Source organism: Pleurodeles waltl, chromosome 1_2, assembly GCF_031143425.1.
Source record: "Pleurodeles waltl isolate 20211129_DDA chromosome 1_2, aPleWal1.hap1.20221129, whole genome shotgun sequence".
NCBI classification, from domain to species: domain Eukaryota; kingdom Metazoa; phylum Chordata; class Amphibia; order Caudata; family Salamandridae; genus Pleurodeles; species Pleurodeles waltl.
In genome coordinates this window covers 884,938,636-884,960,233 of record NC_090437.1, presented here as the reverse complement: position 1 = coordinate 884,960,233, position 21,598 = coordinate 884,938,636, and the positions used below count along the sequence as shown (strand labels likewise).

General features: G+C 44.6%; 1 protein-coding gene across 2 annotated transcripts in view; it reads right to left on the bottom strand.

Moving 5' to 3' along the window:
• Positions 1-1,787: 1,787 nt before the first annotated feature.
• The window catches only part of PRIMPOL (primase and DNA directed polymerase), a 348,310-nt gene continuing 328,499 nt past the window's right edge, over positions 1,788-21,598 (bottom strand). The window contains exons 11-13 of one of the 2 annotated variants that reach the window (XM_069199474.1): positions 14,540-14,622; positions 14,414-14,460; positions 1,788-3,202 (exon numbers count right to left, since the gene is read on the bottom strand). In XM_069199474.1, the coding sequence (XP_069055575.1) occupies positions 2,885-3,202; positions 14,414-14,460; positions 14,540-14,622 (448 nt within the window). In that variant the 3' untranslated portion in view covers positions 1,788-2,884. The remainder of the gene's footprint in view (positions 3,203-14,413; positions 14,461-14,539; positions 14,623-21,598) is intronic. The other variant, XM_069199467.1, reaches the window with a different exon arrangement.

Below are 21,598 nucleotides of genomic sequence, written 5' to 3'. Positions count from 1 at the left end.
GATAACATTTGAGATGTCATCAGTGATATCACTGACCATGTCATGAGTGATGTAATATGTGAGTTCATAAGCAGAGCATTACGAAAGCGCAAGTTATAGTTAGCTCAGGTAACTATAACTGCTGAATTTCTATGGTATTGTACATGTCAAATGTGAGCCTAACTATAACGCCCCTGTAACCTTTGACTGATATATATATATATATATATCCCACCATGCTCTCAATCAAGCAATTGGAGGGAGCTGGTAGTGGTTTGCACAGCGCTACCAAAAAACATATCAATTTTACGTAAAGTAAATTAGACCTTGCAAAATAATGTGGTACATAATCAAAACACTGAAGACAAATCCTAAATAGATTCCTAACTTAATGGTTAGAACTAAACTGTCTTAGGGAATCGCTTACACCAGGAGTAACCTCGTCTCACTATCACGCCACCAGGAGGATTGTCTTGGACAATGATTGTGATGATATTTTGTGTTTTATGATGCATGGTACTATATGATACGTAACAGGATTGTGATTTTAAAGTAAAGTTCTCTGATACCCTTGGGACATGTCTGCGCTTTATAAAACTCACTAAATAAAATGGCTTGACAGATCAGTGATTTAAAGTCAAACACAAAAAAACAGTCAAGCCTCAGAACTAACCGCAGGCACTCAAGCTGGTTGGCAGTATTTGATAAATTTACTTTCAAAAGTATCTGAATTTCAGATACTAGACAGAATGCCAGGGGTGTCCTTCGATTTCATAAAGACTCTTATGATTGCTTCAAACTTTTTGATGCCAGTACCCCCACTCAAAAATGTTTAGATGTAAGGACCCCCTGCTGAAAAAAACTTTTAGAACCTGGTGCTCCTCATCATTGACAATCATAATGTCCCCAATTCCCACGGCAAATCATTTTTACGGTGAAGAGATAATATTAAACAGTGATTAGCAAACCAAAGGTCAGTAAGTGTGGTGGAGTGGTCAAAGGTGTGGCTAACAACAAAGGTCCTCATTTATGAGGAATTGGCGCAGGGCAGCGCCACAAGACTTCTTGTTACACTGCCCTATGCCAATATAAAAGGGCAGGCATGGATCGTATTTATGAAATTCCTGTCCTTTCCCCCTGCGGTGGCTCACAAATTGCTGTCTAGCACCAATGTAGGTAGGAAGGGGCACCTTCCTGCACAAAAACAATCCTGAGAGGCATTTTCCTCTTTCTGTGTGTGCTGCAGAATGCAATACACATCGAAAGAGGAAAAAACGAGGAGAAATTAAAACATTTCTCCTCATTACGCCTGCTCTGGGGAGGCATAATGTTTTGGCATTGCTCCAGTTTACATGATTTTAAAAATCTGGGGCAGCGTCAAAATCCATAGGTGTTGCATGGGAACAGCCACCGCAACGACCATGGGATGCTTCCTTGGCGCAGATTAAGGCAAGGCAGCGGCTTGCCCTGCCTTGCCTTACTCCATATCTTTGAGGCCATGCAAAGCCACGTAGGGTCCCTTTGCATCGCCTCATAGGTATGATTGACAGGCTTGTACTGCCGGAGCGTAAAAATAAGTGATACTTCGGTGAAGCAACCGTCTCATAAATAAGCTCCAAAATATTCAGTAAGTTTTTTTTAGGTCTTTCACCATCAGGTAGCTAATTATAAAATAACAGCCAGCTTAAATGAAAAATAAAAGAAAGGTGTTACTCAGTGTGCAACGCACTGTAGTGCATTATGAAACCTCTATCAGTTAATGCAGTGCAGAGGTCTGTGTGTAATTGGAGAGGACAGAACGCACTGTGACTATTTAAGTAATTATATTATATTTGTATTACACACAGTATAACAGACTACTATAAAATGTGCAAAATGTTTTACCATAAAACAGTGCTTCCAAAATGTAGATTTTAGTAATACGCAGACCATACCTAGTACAATTATTTTTAACATAACTGTCCCTTCAACACCTCCTATGGGGTAGTTAACACTATGTAAATACAATTGCAATAAAAAACATGCACTTCACAGTTTAGTTGTAAACTCTTTTTACTACCACCCAAGAAGAATAAATATATTGCAGATTATAGATAACTGGTAGGGCATATTTGCATTTCTTTCAGGCAAGCAGGCACCGCTTCTTTAGATGTCTGCCCCTCCCTGGGATTCACTCAACAGGAGACTTACTGAATGACAATTCAGCAGAAGCTTTCTAAACTCTTAATTAATGGTCCCAGGACGAGTGTGTTTTCCAAAACGAAGACGTTTTGGATCGAAGGCAGAAGTGGCTGAGGAATGCCCCCCTTCCGATGACTCCACGGCCCCCATGGGGGTCGCGACCCACAGTTTGAAGACCTCTGAAGGTAATAATTTTAAGTAGTTTGTCAAGTTTACACTACTGATCACATGCAACATTTATAACAGTATAAGCCACTTGTATTACAGGAGTAAGTGATTCCATTATCAAGAGAACAGTACATCATTCCTTCGCCTCGATATCAAGTGGCTTGCAGAAACGACGCAAACTTCGCCTAAAAACATTATTTTTAATTCATGGAGTATAACGGAAAGGACAAATAAAAATAACGTATACAAAGTTCAGATGAGATTATCTGGCATATAATTTAGAGACTTTTTCTTGAAATGTATTCTACAATGGTTTAGCGTGGATCAGCAAGACAACAAAATATAGTACATTCAAATTAGGAACCTACAAAAAGATTAACTAAAATATACAGCATGAACACGTACAGCACATTTCTTTTCTATTAAATGCATAATTTAAAACAGGATGGTTCTAAGCGAGTTTGCTGTTCTGTAGCTGCAGAAAAACTGCAAAGACAGTGACATCAGCAAACATCCCTTTATGTACCGAGGAAATTATTTTTGCTAAAGTGTCAAATTACTCTCCAGAAACCTCGTGTTCTTGCACAGATTTCAAAAGGATTTCATCTGGTACTTCTTCTGGATCACAGTCCCACTTTGCCATTTCACAATTTATAGCTTCCACTAACTCTGCATCTTCTGTGGCTTCCAGAAAATGAGCATCATCTTCTTCAGCCTCCCAGGGGGGACCTGCACTACCAATGTGCTCCGAATCACTCTTGCCACCAGGCATTGATTCGTCTTCCAGTTGCTGCACTGAACTGAAGATCATATTCGGTTCACTTTCTTCAATATTACCATCTTCATCCATAACAAACCTCTTATCTTCTGGGTCCTAGCGCAAAAACATAAAAATATATCAGTTTAACACTTTCCCTAGTACATAATACAACAGCAGGTTTCCCAACTATTTTGGCCAAAAACAAAATAAGCTATGCAGATACAATCTATTATGCAAATACATTTGTCTGATCATATTCTGTGGTTTTATGCAGTGCATTTCGAGAGTATGCCTTTTTGCTGATTTAGTTTTTGCTTTGACGATTTTTGAAAATTCATTGCTTTTATTTTCCACAACTACTCTTGGACCTTACCTGCTTTGGACACCATCAACAGCGAAGAACAGCTTGAATGCCGGACATCAACAATTGTGAATACTGGACAATGCCTTTCTATAAATACAGGTATCAAAATAACTTTCAATCTTTTCTAACGAATAAAACACTGTTGCCAGTAGTGTGATATTTAATACAATTGTGCTAGCATCTCTGAAAAGGTGAACGAACTACTGTAACTATAATGCCATCCTACCAAACGTTTAGAAGATTACAGTGCCACACATGAGATCCAAGTGTGCCCTAGCATAACGACATAAAATCAGCATCTCTCTTATGTGAAGTCATACCTGGGTAAACTGGCTAATTCTTGCGTTAAACAAAACGTTTTATTTGGGGCCTTTCTGCGCGTCAGACGGGGTCAATTCCCCATACCTGAATGTAGTATATATATATATATATTAGTATTTATGAATGCTGTACAACAAAAACAAAAAAACCTCTGCTACCCCTATTGCATTCAACATGCCCCAGCTAGTGTCAAGGGGCCTCATTCTAAAAGGTGTCTGCAAAAGCGAGTCAGACTTACTTTTGCAACGAACCGGATTTACGGGTGCAAAATACTGTTCCAATGATGGAAACTGATTATGTACTTGTGAACGGATTTACACTGGTGATTCTATATGAGTACATGTACTCCTGAGAGTGATTAGCGGACATTCCAGGGGCAGAATGCCCTGGAGGTTTGTTAACACCCACAAACTTAAGTTCGAAATTAGTGGGCGAGTAAGCGAGCTATGTGATATAGCAAAGAGGTAGCTGGATGTGCAGGGGAGGGATTATAGCCCATTTCCTACTGGACATGAATGAACTGTGACTTTGCTTCCTGTGACATCACTTCCCGTGATGTTACTTCATGTGACTGCATTGTCTAAACTACTTAGTCCCCTATTATTTTTTTAGAACTTGTACCCTGGACAGCAGTGTGTTTCTTTTTTTAAAATGGTAATAACCTAAGGCATGAGGTTTCTCCACTGGAAAAACATTCCCTACTGATGGATGAAAAAATATATATATATAAAGTGCGCTGTTTTAGCATGCATGAATATACATCTGTATAGTCTCATATTGAAAAATTGAATTTACAAAACATTTCCAAAATTACACCTGGAAAGCTACAACTGGTGCAGGGTTCTAGGTGCACCCTGGAAGAGTTGTGTGAGTTACTTTCCTGCGGTAATCCCTTCTTTGGTAGAGGCTGTATCTAGCTGCAGATTCTTTACCTTTGAATTCTCCCCAGCCGTCAGACTAGATCCGGGAGATTTTCATAAGCAGAACCCTTGTGCACCGGTAGGTGGTGTCGATTGGCTCTGCACCCATGTCATTCGTGCCAGAAATGACACTGTGGTCCCTATATAGGTGCCACCCAGGCGCACTGACATCAGTTTCTTTTCACGACTTTGCAGTGAGGGGAGGATGGGTGGGTAGGAATGTGCAGCTAGATATAGTCTCTACCAGATAAGGCGTTACCGAAGGTAAGTAACTTGTCCATCTAGCAAAGACTTCTAGCTGCAGATTCCTTATTTGTGATAGGTACCAAAGCAATACCATCCCCGGAGGTGGGCCTGCAAACCAAGTTCAAACAAGAAAGTCTTGCAGGACCGAACGAGCAAAGTGCCTGTCCCTACGGACCTGACTATCCTGGCAGTAGTGTTTGGTAAACATGTGCAGACGCCCATGTTGCTACCTGACAGATGTCCAGGACTGGAACTCCACGTGCAAATGCAGTGGTCGTAGCTTTAGCTCAGGTAGAATGAGCGTGCCAACCCACAGGGTCTTGCTTTTTGGCCAGTGCATAGCAGATCTTAATGCAGAGCACAACCCATCTGGAGATGGTTTGCTTCTGCACTGCTCGACCTTTCTTCGCACCCACACACCCTACAAAGAGTTGGCTATCCACCCGGATCTCTTTTGTACAATCAAGGTAGAATGCCAACACTCTTTTAGGGTCCAGGTGGTGGAGTCTCTCCTCTTCCTTAGAAGTATGTAGGGGTGCATAAAAAGTAGACAAATAATGACTTGGTCTACATGAAAGGGAATTACCACTTTTGGCAGAAAAGAGGGACTTGTGTGAAGCACCACTTTGTCAGGATAGATGGAAAGGAAGGGTGGCTTAGATGGCAATGCCTGCAACTCACTCACTCAATGGGCAGATGTAATTGCCATAAGTAAGGCTGTTTTCAATGTGAGAAGCCTAAGTGGACAATTGAGGAGGCGCTTGAAAGGAGCACACATCAAGAGAGTTGGAACCAAATCAAGATCCCACTGATGCATAATGAATGGGGAAGGAGGGAACATATGAGTAAGACCCTTGAGGAACCTATGCACAATAGGAGACTTAAACAAGAAAGGTTGATCAGGCAACCGTAAAAAAGCAGAAATAGCAGACAAATATCGATTAAGAGTGCCCAAGGCAGAGCGATGCTGGGCAAGGAAAATAATGAACAATAGGACTGCAGAAAGGGGGTCAGCAGACTTGTCTCTGTGCAACATGCCACAAATTTCTTCCAATAACAGGCGTATACCGTTTTGGTGGAGGGATGCCTGGCTGCCTTCCAGAGGAAGGTCAAAAGATGTCAACTGCTGCCACTCAATTTACAAACAAGAAGGCACAGAGTGGACAGGTTCGAGTGAAGAACCCTCCCCAGCTGCTGCAACAGACGATCCTCCCAAAGGGGCAGTCTGATATCGACCTCTCCCAGATGGCTGTCCTGGTCAAGGAGTGATGCGTTTGTCACTACTGTCAGATATGGTTGGGGAAGGGAAATGGGTCTGCCTCTGGCCCAATCACGGTTTGTTAACCACCACTGCAGATCTTTTGCAGTTCCCTCCGAGATATGGACCATGTTGGACAGATTCCCTTGATGCTGCACCTAATGGAGCTTCAGGTCATACTGCAGAGCCCGCTTATGCCTTCTGGCATGTGTCACCAGCAGTATGCAGAAAGCCATGAGGCCCAGCAGCCTCAGAGTCATACTCACTGAAATCCAGGATAGAGGCTGAAACATCAGTATCATAACCTGAATATCCTGGACTCACAGCTCAGTAGGATAAACCAGAAACTGCACTGTGTCCAGAACAGCTCTGAGGGAGCGTCTGAGAGGGAGTCAGGTGTGACTTTGGCATGTATTTAGTGAACTCCAGCGAATGCAGGAGGTCCACCTTAGTCTGGAGGTGGGAGACGACAGCCTGGATCGAACCCACCTTCAACAGCCAGTTGTTGAGATAGGAAAAGACTGAAACCCCTGATCTCCACAGATGAGCTGCAACCACCGCCATCACCTTGAACACCCGAGGGGCGCTGGCAAGGCCAAAGGGAAGCACAGTGAATTAAAAATGCTGGTGGTCTACTGTGAACCACAAGTTACCTCTGTGGGCAGGCAGGGCGGGGATGTGGAAATAGGCATCCTGCAAGTCCACGCTACCATCCAGTCTCCTGGATCCAGGGCAGACGAGACTTGAGCCAATGTGAGCATCTTGAACTTCTTCTTGAGGAAGAGATTGAGGGCTCGAAGACCCAGGATAGGGTGAAAGCCCTTGTCCTTTCTGGGAAGCAGAAAGTAGCAGGGATAGCAACCACAGCCTACTTCTGGCACTGGAACCCACTCTATGGCTCCCTTGGCCAAGAGAATCGCAACTTCCTTAGATAGACCGGACAAATGACCATCCGATCGTAAGATGGTGGCATGGATGGAGGGGAAGCCTCGAAGCAGAGGGACTATCTGCAAAACCCTCCTATCTGAAGTAATGGATTGCCAGTGGAGCAGGTAATGGCAAATCCTGCCGCCAACTGGCCCAAGGTGGGAAGGAGACAGACCAGGAGGGTTTAGAGGCTGCTGGAAGGGAGGGAGATGGACTGACCAGACAGCTGGCCACCTGACCCACAAGATCAGTGGGTCCCGCACTTTCAACCACTCAGTGGCTGGACGGGAATTGGCAGTTGGTAACCCCTTCCGTAGCCACGACAGGGGCAACAGACAGACTGGGCTGGGGGGGCAGGGGAGAAGGGCCTCCGTGAGGCCTAAGGATCTGGCTGTAGCACTGGAATCCTTAAAGTGCTCAAGCACTGAGTCTGCCCAGAGTCTGCCTTGTCTCCAAAGAGATTGGTGTCATCGAAGGGCATGTTCAAAGAAGCCTGGACATCCCCCAAAAAGCCAGAAGTCCTCAGCCAGGCACAGTGCCTCGGGTCCAGTGTTGTTAAAACCGCTAGGCCTAGTGAGCTGGTCATGTCAAGTTCGCAATGAATTGTGAACTTTGCTGCGTCTCTCCCATAGGAAACAGCCTGAGAAAGTACAGCCCGGGCCTCCTCCAGGGCCTGTAGCAGCACTTGCGCAACCGTATCCCACAGCGTGTGGGAATAATGGCTCAACAGGTATGTGGTGTTCACTGACTGCAATGCAAGGCTAGCGGAAGAAAGCATCTTCTTCCCAAATTAATCCAACCTTTTTGATTCCCTATCTGGGAGAGAGGTAGGGAACGCACCTTGGGAGGTAATAGCTTGGACCACCAAGCTCTTAGGGGTGGGTTGTTGCGTCAGGAAGCTTGGGTCCTCAGGTGCGGGGCGCTGCCGGCGGGCAATCGTCCTGTTCACAGGAGCCTCTATTCTGGGTTTTGACCAGGTACTCAGTAAGACATCAGTGAGGGAGCAGGAGTTCTGACGTGGAAGCTTGCAGTTGCAGCACCTCTGTCAAGAGATTCATTTTGACGGCCACCGAGGGTGGTTAAAGGTCCAGGACCTCAGCTGCCCTTCCTCACCACCATTACATAAGAAGCTCACTCCTCCACCGCCACGGTAGGTGGAGAAGGCATGCCAGTGTCTGGAGATGTGTCCGGTTCACTGGCTTAACCCAAGTCCATATGCCAGTCCATTTCAGTCTCGTAGTGCTGGTATTCTGAAGGGTCCAGTGACCCCTCCCAGTCAGAGTCGGGGATGACAATAGGGGTGGCTCAGTCAGTGGACGCCGGGAGCATCAGCATCTGCGCCGGGGAAGGTTGAGGTGGTATAACTGGCACCGGTCCAGATCCAGGACTGGATCCCAGGGAGCGCATTAGTGCAAAGGCTGAAGCCACTGGTGCTCCACCTGAGGAACCCAATGGAGCCCTCTCCGACTCTGAGGGCCCGAAGGCACACCAGCAGAGCTGGACTGCCCAAAAAAGAGGTGCCTGGCCTCATAGAACTCCTTGACTTGGGCAGGGGTCATTCTGCCTCCCGGAAACTCAGGGAGCCATGGAGTCGGCCCAGGCACAGGTTCCACAGAACGAGGCTTAGAATAACGACGCTCTGTTGTCATTTCAGCTAACGGACAAGGAGAAGTCGAACAGAGCTTCGACTTTTTGCTTTTCTTCTTATGCCTCGACTTACCCGATCACCCCAAGGACTTTGAATGGGACGACGTCAACTTCGGACTTCGCGACCGGTCTCGGAACCTTCCTCGCGACCGGCACCTCAACCTGGTCGGAGTCGCATGCCGGGCCGCCATCAGGTTTAGGGACTGCTCCCTCAAAGCCTTTGGATGCATAGACTAGCACTCGGAACACGACTCCGGGTCGTCATCGTGCTCCAAACATTACAAACCCATGAGGTGTGGATCCGTCACGAACATCATCCGATGACAGGATCCGCAGGGCTTGAAACCTGTTTTCCTAGAAGAAAGCGACTGAGGGGTAGCTTTCTCCGGATCAGCACTGGCTGGTGCGGAAAGAAAAGAACTAACATCAGCATGCCTGGGTGGCGCCTGTATAGGGACGACAACATCATTTCCAGCGCAGGAGACGCCGACGACTGACATGGAGCTGATCAACACCACCTACAGGTCCGCAGAGGTACTGCTCATGAAAATCTTCCGGATCCAGTCTAACGCCTAAGGGACAATTCAAAGGTAAGGATTCTGAAGCTAGACGTCTCTGCAGGATATAAATACATATACACAACCACGGAACAAGTAAGGTCTTAAGGCTTCGGGTGCAGATCTACTTATTTTTTAAAAATTAAAAATAAAAGACCAAGGTGTTTAAGACTTCATATTCTCTTTTATCCAATGCTTAGCAAGTTTGGAAAGTCAACCCACACAAGTAGCAATTCCAGTTGTGCACTTGAAATATAATTGTGAAGAGCCTGCAAGACGGTAAGAGAATGAGATCACCGTTTGACTGATTCACAAAGAATATAGACGTTGTATTTTCCTTCATGTGGAAAACATTTTTCTTCCTTCACACCCTCTTAATAATAGCTTTACTTCATATGTTCCTGCGGGCTTGAGTCTTACAAGTGAAACGTTGGGAGGTGCAAGGAAGTGAGACAAGCGGTGGCAAAACGAATAGGTTAAGGCTATGCACAATCTACTGCCGTTGTCAATGTTTTTTACATGTTGCACAGTAGTAAAGCTGCTGAGCAACATATCTTAAAGTAAAGTTTAAAAAAATTATGAGGCCAGCATTATCCGCAGTATAGCCTTTTTTGTTTTACTTTAAGCCATGTTGCTGCAACATGCAAAAATACACTGACAAAACCAATAGATTTTGCATAGGCTTTGCTAATGCATGTTCCCGAAAACCATCTGAGCATGGACTCTGCTTGCTTGTGCAACCATTCGTCTGAAATGAAACAGCTGCTCCTCCATGGAATTTTTTCTGCCTTTTTAGGGTCGAGTCTGCGTTGCATGCGCTCGCGCATGCGTTTCGCAGCGAGACTCCTTTGTATTTAGAAAAGGGCTCTGAGCCCTGTCAACTTCACGTCTGTGTTTTTTATTGGTTCGTGCCCTTCCCTAATAAAATTAGTCATTAGTCGAAGGCACGCATATGTCATGCCTTTTCCAGTGGCTAGCCCTCCTCCAGCGCAGCGACCAAGTACAGAAAACATGCGAGGCTCGCTGTTTTCCATCGGGCTTGTGGACTTTTTTTTCTCTAATTTACGAGCCCGATCTCGCTTGGCAGAAGTCGAGCGCTTTACATACTTGATTTCACTTTTTCAGGTTATGTACATAAATGCACTTTTGCCCGATAGGTGAAAAGTCGGGTTAGGAGTTTACAACGCGATCAGCTCTAACATGAGCAAACGCGAGACCCGTTGCATTGTAAATGCTTGTTCCTCTTGTGAGTTGGCGTCAGTGTTGTGTTCTCGGCTGCCCATCGGAGATCACCCAAAAAATGTCTGGCTCGGCAAATAAGAGAACATATGAAGGAGATGAGTAAAAGGAACATTAGGTTTGCAGATGCAGAATTAAAGAAAGCCCGCACTTTGAATACTGAAGCCAAGACAGCGCAGAGCACTGAAGACACCAGTAGTGTCAAGAAATAGTATACTCTGCATAGTAATGTTTATACTTTCACTAAACACTACAATAGGAAATACAGACTCAAACTGATCCTGATTATTTGAGACCCTGAGAATAAGCTCTTAGATGGCACCCATGCACATCACAGGCTGAAGCAGCCTTGCCACCTGCTTTATCGCATACAGGTAGGTTAGCTTACAGTGCGTGCTACACAAGATGCAGCAAAATGCACACTGGGAGCTGTAGTCGTCACTCACTTGACCTAGATCTACTGAACTGCAGTACTAGGCTAGGATGATTGGTAAAAGGAAAGACAAAAAACCCTTTTGTGTTCCATCTGCATTTCGTTTTTACTGAATCTCAAAACTTTTCACTGTGAGCACTTTAAAAACATCTCTCTGGGGTGGGAGCCTTAAGGGTACCTACGCACAGCAGATATGTTACCTAAATGGCAGCTTGTTAAATGTATTTCACTCTACCAGTGTAGCACAAATGCAATGTCTGTACCATTGTGCCCGCCACATACTGTGAAATATACAAAATATATGTAGGCAGAGTACTGCCTTGCGAGGTTAAGCAGAGAGGCTCTAACAGTGTACCTCTCATCCTGCACGGAGCAGCCGCGGAATACATACGTATCACTCATTCTCTGCAAGAAGTGCAGCCGGTTTGCATAACAACAAGCGTCATCACATCCACTTAAGGCTACACTTTCTAAGAAAGCTTTGATACAGACAGCAGAGGGATTAATGCTGTAATGTGACACCTTTACCTTGTATCGATCAACTTGCTGAGTATTATGCGCAGCTTCCTACAGACAAGATTAAACATATAGGGGACGGCGGGTGGGTTTTAAAAAACAAGTGAGAGTGGGAGGAGGGCAAGAGTGAAGAAAAGTTACCAAAAACGTTAAAAAAATAAAAAAATAAAGGAGGGAGTGTGCTTTTAAAGAATGCCGAGCAGGGTGGGGAAGTAGGAGTAGAGGTGGTGGGAGGTGTGGGCGGTCACCAGCATCACCTCAGGCGCAATCTCTAAGTGTCTTAAAGAGGACTGTTGGCAAATAATTTTTAAAAAGCTTTGGAAAGCCAATAGTTTTCAGGAGGGTGGTTTAAGGACAGTGGGAGAAGGGCTAGGAGGGATTTAAAAGAACTGTGAGGGGGGAATTTACAAATAACGGAGCAGGGGTGGCGGTGGCTTTTTAAGAACAACTGAAAGTGGAAGGAGGGTGCGGTGAGGTGAATAAAAGAAAAAAAAAAGAATACATTCAGGAGCCTGCAGTGAAAGGACACTGGGCACCAGAAGCAGCACTTGGTCCAGGCTCCACTGCAGTCGAAGTCTCGAAGCCCAGGAGGAAGATGGAGGTGAGGAGGAGGCTTTGACTAATAGGAAGCAAGGAAACAAGAGTGATGTGGGAGCCAGTCAATGGTAAGTAAAGGTAAGTAATACGAAGGATCTACGCCACTTTTAAGATTTGTTTAGGTTTTGCCTGCACAGTGCTTGCGCTGTACTTGTGAAATCTCTTATGATAAAAAAAGGGTTAACAGCCCGCGCATTACTTACCATTCGTAGGCTTTGCTGTCACTTGCTTCTCACTGGTCAGCCGCATCAGGGTCATTTCACCAGCTTTCACTTCCTCTTTCCTCAGCTGTTCCCTGGAGCTTAGACAAAGTACTGTTTCACGCTGGCAGCTAGTGGCTGGCCATCAGTGTCCTTCCACTGGCCACGCCTTCCGAGGTACTTTCGTTTACTTTTGTCCCCACCCTCCACATGAGGCAAACTCTACCTGAAGGTAACTGAGTGCTTTACGTGAGCACCAGTTGCATTACGCATGAACACTGAGAAATTAAGTGATCTGCCCAGATTCACAGGATGTTGAGCCTCCCGCCGAGACTTGAACTCAGTTACTCAGCTTCAAAGTCAGACGCTCTTGCCGTTATGGCATATCCTCCTCATAGCCCTGCTCTGCTCCCATCCTCTTCCCACGCATCTTCCTCAGTATCCACTCTTAACCACTGCTTCATTTCAACACAAATAAAGGATGGTGATTGCTTTTAGCTGTGCAGCATGCCCTGTTGAGTAATATTATAACTAGTCACTGATTTCCCTTGTGCCTCCACTAATTGATTACTGTGTTTACTCGTCAGGTGTACATTAACCAAGAGGTGAATGCTTTCCAAGCACTCAACTTGCATGCTGAAATCGTTTCAGTCTGGATTTCATTGCGGTAGTTTTCTCTCTTCCCCGGCGCTCTTTTCACATTGTTGATAGCACCATCCGAACCCCAGCCCCTTCCCGCCTCCCACACAACGGCTTCATATTGCTTAGCCTTCCTTTGTTGCTCCTCCACACAAGCCAAGGTGACCAATAATACAATCTGAGTTCTTTTTCAAGCTGTGTATTTTGTTTTTCTTTAAATTCACCTGATAATCTCCAGTCTTATGTCACTAAGAGCCAGATGTATCAAAGGGTTTTACCCATTCTGTGTCTATGGGAAAATCCTTTAGTACATATGGCCATAAATGTATTTATAAAAAAAAAAAACTAAAATGGAGTCAAAGATGGGCATTCATTTGCTCAATTCAAATACAAGCAAACAATGGGTTAAATAATTGGATAAACAGCCTCGTTTAATCGGAAGGGGGGCGCGGCAGGAGATACCTGAAATTACAGAGTGCACGTTAATATTTGATTAATCAATGCATCTCCGCCTAGCAGAATAAACCTCCGGAGTAAACATCTTAGTTTTGTTGAAAACACAGAAAATACCATGCAATCAGCCTGTGGCACAGCCTCCTCTGCAGACCTGGCTGTGGGACTATCTGTCTTAGGGAACTTGTCACGTTTTCAATAATGCATCTGCGTCGAGACACTTTTAGTGATACCAGTGTTACTGTTAGCATGTCAAATATTTATCCTCTAACTCTGAAATCACAGAACAGCTAATAACATCTCACTGAAAGACCAAAACGCCCAGCACAGTTGTGTAAAAATTGCATGCTTCCAAAGTCTTCTATTGTACGTTAAATTAAACTGTCCGCTTTGCTAATCCTGTCCCAGGGCCCTTGTTTATTTCCGTTTTGCTTCTACCCACCTGTATAAGCGTGTCATAGATAGGAAACGCCTGCATTATTTTTCAGCTCACAATGAGCAGCTGGGATGTATAGAGGTAAATTCAAATACATTACAACAAGGTTTTTGTATTAAAAAACCCACTGACAAATACAGATTCCGCATAGGTGATACCTATTGGCTTTGCCAATGCGTGTTTCAAATACAAGAGATTCTGCAAGCATAGCGCAAGCAAAACCTAAATAAAAAGGCATTGTTACACCTTTGAGATAGTCCACATCGCTGTTGTGAACAAGCATCTTCCACTCCACTTCTACACAATGGGAAATACTGCATTACTATCCGTACCGACCCTTCTGCATGGAACCGCTCTCAGAACCCATATTTGTGAATAAAGATTTTACTACGTTTGTCGTTTTTCCATACGCACGTCCAGTAATTCGAAACACACACTTGGTAAGCAAATTAATAAAGCAAACAGCACTGGCCTAGCTTGGCCCCAGCAACCCGGAAATGAAGGCGCCTGGCCCCGGATAAATCAGTTAGTGCCGCAGTGGCGCGGTGAAGCCCAGGTTACATATAACATACCTCTTTGAAAAGAGATGGGAGGCACACCTCGGGCGGAAGCGGATAACCTGAAACAAAAACAAAATGTCGTCAGTGGCTGCCAACACATTTCACAAGCCACGCTAAATGTAGAGATGCTTATCTTACGGTCCGATTTGAAGTTTTGTGCTCTGCAGACAGGATCATGGCATTTCTGATACCAAACTTCTCTTTTCAGATCCACAAGAAGCCTTTAAAACATAAAGGTTGGCGATACTTAAACACGGACCGTAGTAGAACAAAACAATAGCTATTAGCCATATATTTTCTTATAGGAAGAGACATAAAATAAATGCCAAATTCAACTGAATGCTCTCTGAAAATAAACAACAGAGTTTTTGTGGGAATAGGCAGTTGTGTGTGACATCATTTACACGCAGAAATAAAAAGTCCCCGACTCTTTAGCTTATCACTCGTGCACATCAAAAGCTGGACAACATCAAATGCACCCACAACCTGCTGACTCCAAAAGGAAATTACAGGCAATCCAGTCGCAAACCTATTTATTCATCAATATGTCCACTATACTTTTGGATTGGTGAAATGTCATCCAAGCCAACCTAGAACGAATAAAAGTAGTTCATGACACACGTTTCATTCTTAATAGAGCTCATCACAGATATAGCTTTGGCCAAACAAGGGAGCACCCAGTCTAAGTCAAAGCAATACCCTTCCACGCTTATAGTGCCACATAAATTAAGCAAACATGCAAAAAAAGAAGCAGGGAACTCTGGGTAGGTCCAGAGTTTTAGGAAGAGATCAGGTTGTCCTGGATGGTATTTTACTAATCCTACACTTTAATACTCTGCCTGGAGTGGTAAAAGGCTTGTGTCATTTTTAGGGTTGAGCGCACAAAGCACTCTGTCCCTGGTGTAATCTCTCTGTGGGCTTTTAACCACTTCCATCAGTTTGGTTGGTTCATTGGTTTGCCTTTTAAAATTCACTTCATTTCATTAGTGAAAGGCATGCAGACATCATGCCTTTTCTGGTGTTTAGCCCTCCTCGAGCGCACCGGCCAACTACTAAAAACTTACAAGGCTCCATGTTTTCCATTTGGTTTCTGGACTACTTTTTCTCTTTATTAACTCCGCAGCGCGATCTCGCTGGGCAGTAATCAAGCGCTTTGCATGACATCGACCCTGTTACATGGATAATTGCACTTTTGCCAATATGTTTCACTGCGAGCGAATGTCTGTTTACTTTTGTGTGTCTGCTTTGTGCTCATAGTGGCCATTGGCTCGCTTATGTGAAACTGTTTTACTTTTACTTTTCAGTTTATGTGGCAAAAGTCCGGTTATGAGTTTACAACACTCATAGCTTTAACTTGAGCAAATGCGGGACCTATTGCATTGCAAATGCTTGTTTAAGGTTGGTGTGGATGGCACTAACTAATTCTAAGCTTAAAGACTTTTCTGCAAAAATGGCAAAGGTCTTTGTCACTTTTCTAGTCCCGCATGGATTGCACTATGCTAATTCTTAGTTTAAAATTGCTATTAAAAAAAAGACATTTGAGATGAGCAGTTTTAGAGTGACAGTGGTGTAAAGTGTTCCATTTAAAGAAGCATATCTATGTATCTATATATAAAATCATATTTAGCCTGCCTAATCAGTGTGCATAAATGAACCTTGTTCAAGATGAAAGGATCCTTACCAGTTGCCTTACTTTAACATGCTAGAGGATATCTTCTAACTGACTGAAGATAAATCCTACCAAATCACATCAAACCAAATCAAGGTGCTGCTAATAACCAAAGCATAATCTTCCAGGCTCAGTGCCTGCTGTCCTGACTTTATGCAACTGCTTCCTTTCTCACCTAAGGACACACACAATGTGGGTATACATCTCAACACCAATGTGTCACTAAAATCAAAAGTGGCAAGTGTCCAGTATGGACTTTGGCCAACTCAACATCTTGAAGAAACGTATTACTTATTACACCATGGCAACATATTTAGCTGTCCCTAAAAGAACCTCTATTGACTTCATCGCATGCAAAATGCTAGTGCTGGTCTCATATTCAGCAGGCATTGCAGGATATCACCATTTTAAAGAGCCCTGCACTGTCTACCACTTGATCTAAAGTTGCCTTCAAATCCCTTCTTACACACACACACACATATATGCATTCCAAATCCCCGCTTATGGAGAAAGGCAAATCACACACAAAGTTGCAATAAATCTGATTTATTCCCTTGACAGCGTCTGACAAGTCCTTGATCTTTTCATCTGAAATGGGCAATCCTGTTCACAGGAGTAAACTGCCAAGTATTTGCTTCAGCTGAGAACAGAACCACAGTGTCTATTTTTGTGTGTGTCGTGGCCCTCTGGTGGACCCCCTACTATCTCAGCGCTAATGTCTACAGGGAGTGCAGAATTATTAGGCAAATGAGTATTTTGACCACATCATCCTCTTTATGCATGTTGTCTTACTCCAAGCTGTATAGGCTCGAAAGCCTACTACCAATTAAGCATATTAGGTGATGTGCATCTCTGTAATGAGAAGGGGTGTGGTCTAATGACATCAACACCCTATATCAGGTGTGCATAATTATTAGGCAACTTCCTTTCCTTTGGCAAAATGGGTCAAAAGAAGGACTTGACAGGCTCAGAAAAGTCAAAAATAGTGAGATATCTTGCAGAGGGATGCAGCACTCTTAAAATTGCAAAGCTTCTGAAGCGTGATCATCGAACAATCAAGCGTTTCATTCAAAATAGTCAACAGGGTCGCAAGAAGCGTGTGGAAAAACCAAGGCGCAAAATAACTGCCCATGAACTGAGAAAAGTCAAGCGTGCAGCTGCCACGATGCCACTTGCCACCAGTTTGGCCATATTTCAGAGCTGCAACATCACTGGAGTGCCCAAAAGCACAAGGTGTGCAATACTCAGAGACATGGCCAAGGTAAGAAAGGCTGAAAGACGACCACCACTGAACAAGACACACAAGCTGAAACGTCAAGACTGGGCCAAGAAATATCTCAAGACTGATTTTTCTAAGGTTTTATGGACTGATGAAATGAGAGTGAGTCTTGATGGGCCAGATGGATGGGCCCGTGGCTGGATTGGTAAAGGGCAGAGAGCTCCAGTCCGACTCAGACGCCAGCAAGGTGGAGGTGGAGTACTGGTTTGGGCTGGTATCATCAAAGATGAGCTTGTGGGGCCTTTTCGGGTTGAGGATGGAGTCAAGCTCAACTCCCAGTCCTACTGCCAGTTCCTGGAAGACACCTTCTTCAAGCAGTGGTACAGGAAGAAGTCTGCATCCTTCAAGAAAAACATGATTTTCATGCAGGACAATGCTCCATCACACGCGTCCAAGTACTCCACAGCGTGGCTGGCAAGAAAGGGTATAAAAGAAGGAAATCTAATGACATGGCCTCCTTGTTCACCTGATCTGAACCCCATTGAGAACCTGTGGTCCATCATCAAATGTGAGATTTACAAGGAGGGAAAACAGTACACCTCTCTGAACAGTGTCTGGGAGGCTGTGGTTGCTGCTGCACGCAATGTTGATGGTGAACAGATCAAAACACTGACAGAATCCATGGATGGCAGGCTTTTGAGTGTCCTTGCAAAGAAAGGTGGCTATATTGGTCACTGATTTGTTTTTGTTTTGTTTTTGAATGTCAGAAATGTATATTTGTGAATGTTGAGATGTTATATTGGTTTCACTGGTAATGATAAATAATTGAAATGGGTATATATTTTTTTTTGTTAAGTTGCCTAATAATTATGCACAGTGATAGTCACCTGCACACACAGATATCCCCCTAACATAGCTAAAACTAAAAACAAACTAAAAACTACTTCCAAAAATATTCAGTTTTGATATTAATGAGTTTTTTGGGTTCATTGAGAACATGGTTGTTGTTCAATAATAAAATTAATCCTCAAAAATACAACTTGCCTAATAATTCTGCACTCCCTGTACAATCAGTCACACATTCCTTGCCTTGATATACCTGCTTTTTATGCACTTACAAGAAAATTTTTTCATTTAACATTTAAGGATCACTTTGGCAATTTGCACTATTTCGAAATTCTAACCCCCCCTATTGGATCACCTATGAAGGGTTACAAGTGCAATACATTCTGGGGCTCGTGGTCCTCAACATCAGCTTTATAGCCCTCCACTGGGCAATATCGTTATTTGAACATTTTCCCATTCTCTGTCAATTAATTACTGTACACTTTGTTTCTGCACAGTCCATTTTCGGGTCTGTTAGAACCCAAAACCACAGCAATCCGTGGCGGGGCTCTCTCTTTCTCTCTGTCTCCGAGTTCAGGGGGGCTTTAGAGGCCAGGGATGGAGGGGAGTTTAGGGGTAGAGATGGGTTCATATGGGCACTGATGAGTAGAATCTAGGGGTGGTGACAGGATTTTAGAGGTCAGGGATGGCTGGAGTTGGGTGGTGAGGGGTTTTTAGGGTTCAGGGATGGCTAGAGTTTACGGCTGGTGAGGAAATGTAGGGGCCAGGGAGGGGTGGAGATTAAGAGTGGTAAGTGGTGTTTTGGGGTAAAGTGGGCTTATTAAGGGATCAGAGATGTGGTTTAAAAGTATCAGAGGTAACTGGTTTTAGTTCATGATATCATGGAAGAGCATGGCTGAAAGGACCAGGTGAGGTGAGCGAGTGCAACTCAGTTGTGAAAAGTGCCTTGGTACAAGCAAGGTAAACTGTTCCCTCCTCACAACTCCCGTAACTAGACAAACTGCAGCCATAATTTTGGTGCATTGGGCTACAACCCCACTGCACTTGGTACACTACTGACAGCTACGCCCTTCAAAGGGGACTCTTCCCCTGGGCATCGCAGCCATAATCTGATGCTGTGAGCCCCGGGCTCTGCAGCCCTGGATGACGGCTGCAAGCTTAAGAGACAGTTCGCCTTTCCTGGGCTTTACAGCTCTGGATGATCGCTTCGAGGCGCACGGAAGAGCTGGCCAGTGCAAAGTAATGGAGGCATGGCCAATGATGCCAGCAAACGGTGCTGGACAGTAAAAAAAAAAAAAAAATAGGGGCCCTAATATTCCTTACCCCTGGTGCTGCTGTATTACTAATAGCAACACCGTTGAGAGAAACCCAATCCCATACAACTTGTAGTCATTGTCCAATGCTAAAAAGTCCATTGATGGGTGCCCCCTCCCCACACCGCCCAAACATGGCTGTAAGACCAGGAAAGGGTGGGCCCTCGAACATTGCAGGGATGCTCATGGATGAGAGGGAAGCAGCAGCAGTGATACAATTATCCTGGTGCAAAGTAAAAGTGTCCCCAGACTTCCCCGGGTGCACTGGAAAACAGTCATAATTCAGGTACACTGGGCACCTAGTACCCATGAGGCCACTGCACCCACTGCATTACTGATAGCTATGTCCCTTACATGGATTCATGCACATAGTCATGGTAGAGCACGGAGGTAAATGCAACTGAGCACAGAAGGACTTTTCCTCCCCCTAAGTCTGCTTTGCTGCACCAAAGCTAGGGGGCACCCACTTCCTTAGGCCTAATATTAATACTTTAGCACTGCAAGGCCCAGGGCAGGGGAGCCCAGGGTAGGGGAATACTTTTACCTGGGCCTCGCAGCAATGGTCTAGTGCTGCAATACCAAGGGAAGGAAGTGTCCTCCTATGGGCCATGCCAATATGATCAGAGCTGCGAGGCTTAGGGAAGGTAGCACTTTACCCTGGTCCCACATCTGGGGTCTACCACTGTGATGCCCTGGGAAAAGGGAATCTCTCCCATCTGCCCCCAGCCATGGTCCAGGGGAGATTGGTCTCATCCTCAAGGCATCACAGCAAGGGGCTAGGGCTAAAAGGTGCATGGATGGAGGGCCCACTACACCGGGCCTCACCGCCTTGGTCCAGCACCGTAAGGTCCAGAAGAGGACAGTCCGCTTCCCTGTGCATCGCCTATATGACCCAGCACTGTGAGCTACAGGACAGCCCCCCCCTCCCCTCATGGTCCTCAAAGACATAGCGAGGCCCATGAAGGGTGGGCAAATTTTCACTATCACTCCACAGGACCTTTTGCAAGTGTTGAGACACTGCATGCAGAGTGATATCAGAAGACGTGTTGGGGAGCAGGAAGACTATGAGTTACAAAGAGCATTTGGGAGGTTTCATTCTTAATTCTCCTCCTCTAACTCAGGTTATCTTAAAAGATGTAAGCTGGCAGGAGATTTAACTTATTGTGTGTGATTACTAGTCATTCTGTATTTGAGTGCTAATCTCTTTACCACCTCCTGGAGTAACTTTTGATTGCTCGGTACTGCATATTCTGAGATGAAGTGACAGCTCTGTTATCCAAATAGAATGAAGTAGTCTTGGGCGTACTGCCTAGTAACTACCCTCTGCCACATGGTCCTGTGGGTATGTTTCAGCCATAGAACGGGGATATTTGATATCTGATCTCTGCTTTAACACTTCACCTAAATATGCTGGAACTAAGCACTGTGTTCTAAAAGTATGCAGGGCCACCAATACATTGATATTGCCCTGGAAAGCACAGTCCCTTGGCCTTGCCATCAGAATCACTGCCAGACTCAGTTGTGGTTAAGTGGAAAAGTTGGAAACGTGGAATAAAGAACAACGAAAAACGTCTTTTAATCCTGGGCTCTCACTTAGGCAAATTGTATGCTCTTGGGCAATTACTTTTTTAACGTATTTCTCTGCTCCTTTTTGGCAAGATTGGAAATATTTAGATTCATTGTAAAAGCTGGTAATAAGCATGTGGTTAAAATGGACCAGGTATTACCGGGGGGAGGGCAGGAGTGCCTAGTCTCATGGTATCTTCACCATGAACGCATATCAGTGGTAAGTGCTTGGTCTTTACAGCAAGTAGCAGTAGGGTGCAGTCTTGGCCTACTAATTCAATAAACTGCTTAATCATAGACAAATAAAACTTTCCATTGCCTCTGCCCACTGATCATACAACTTCCCAGCATTTGCAATGGGTTTAACCAAACAAAATAACATCATGAACATACTCCCAGGATAGGTCGCCAGCATGATTTTCTTTCACACATTCAAGGTTGTTTTGCATCTCGATAGCTGAACATACTCCTGAAGATGCTTGGTGCTGGACCACTCCAGGTGCACAGTGGTTGTCTTGACATACCTCTCTGCGGGCAGCGAGACAGGACTCCCAGTTGCTAGACTAACCTGCACAATGTGTCTT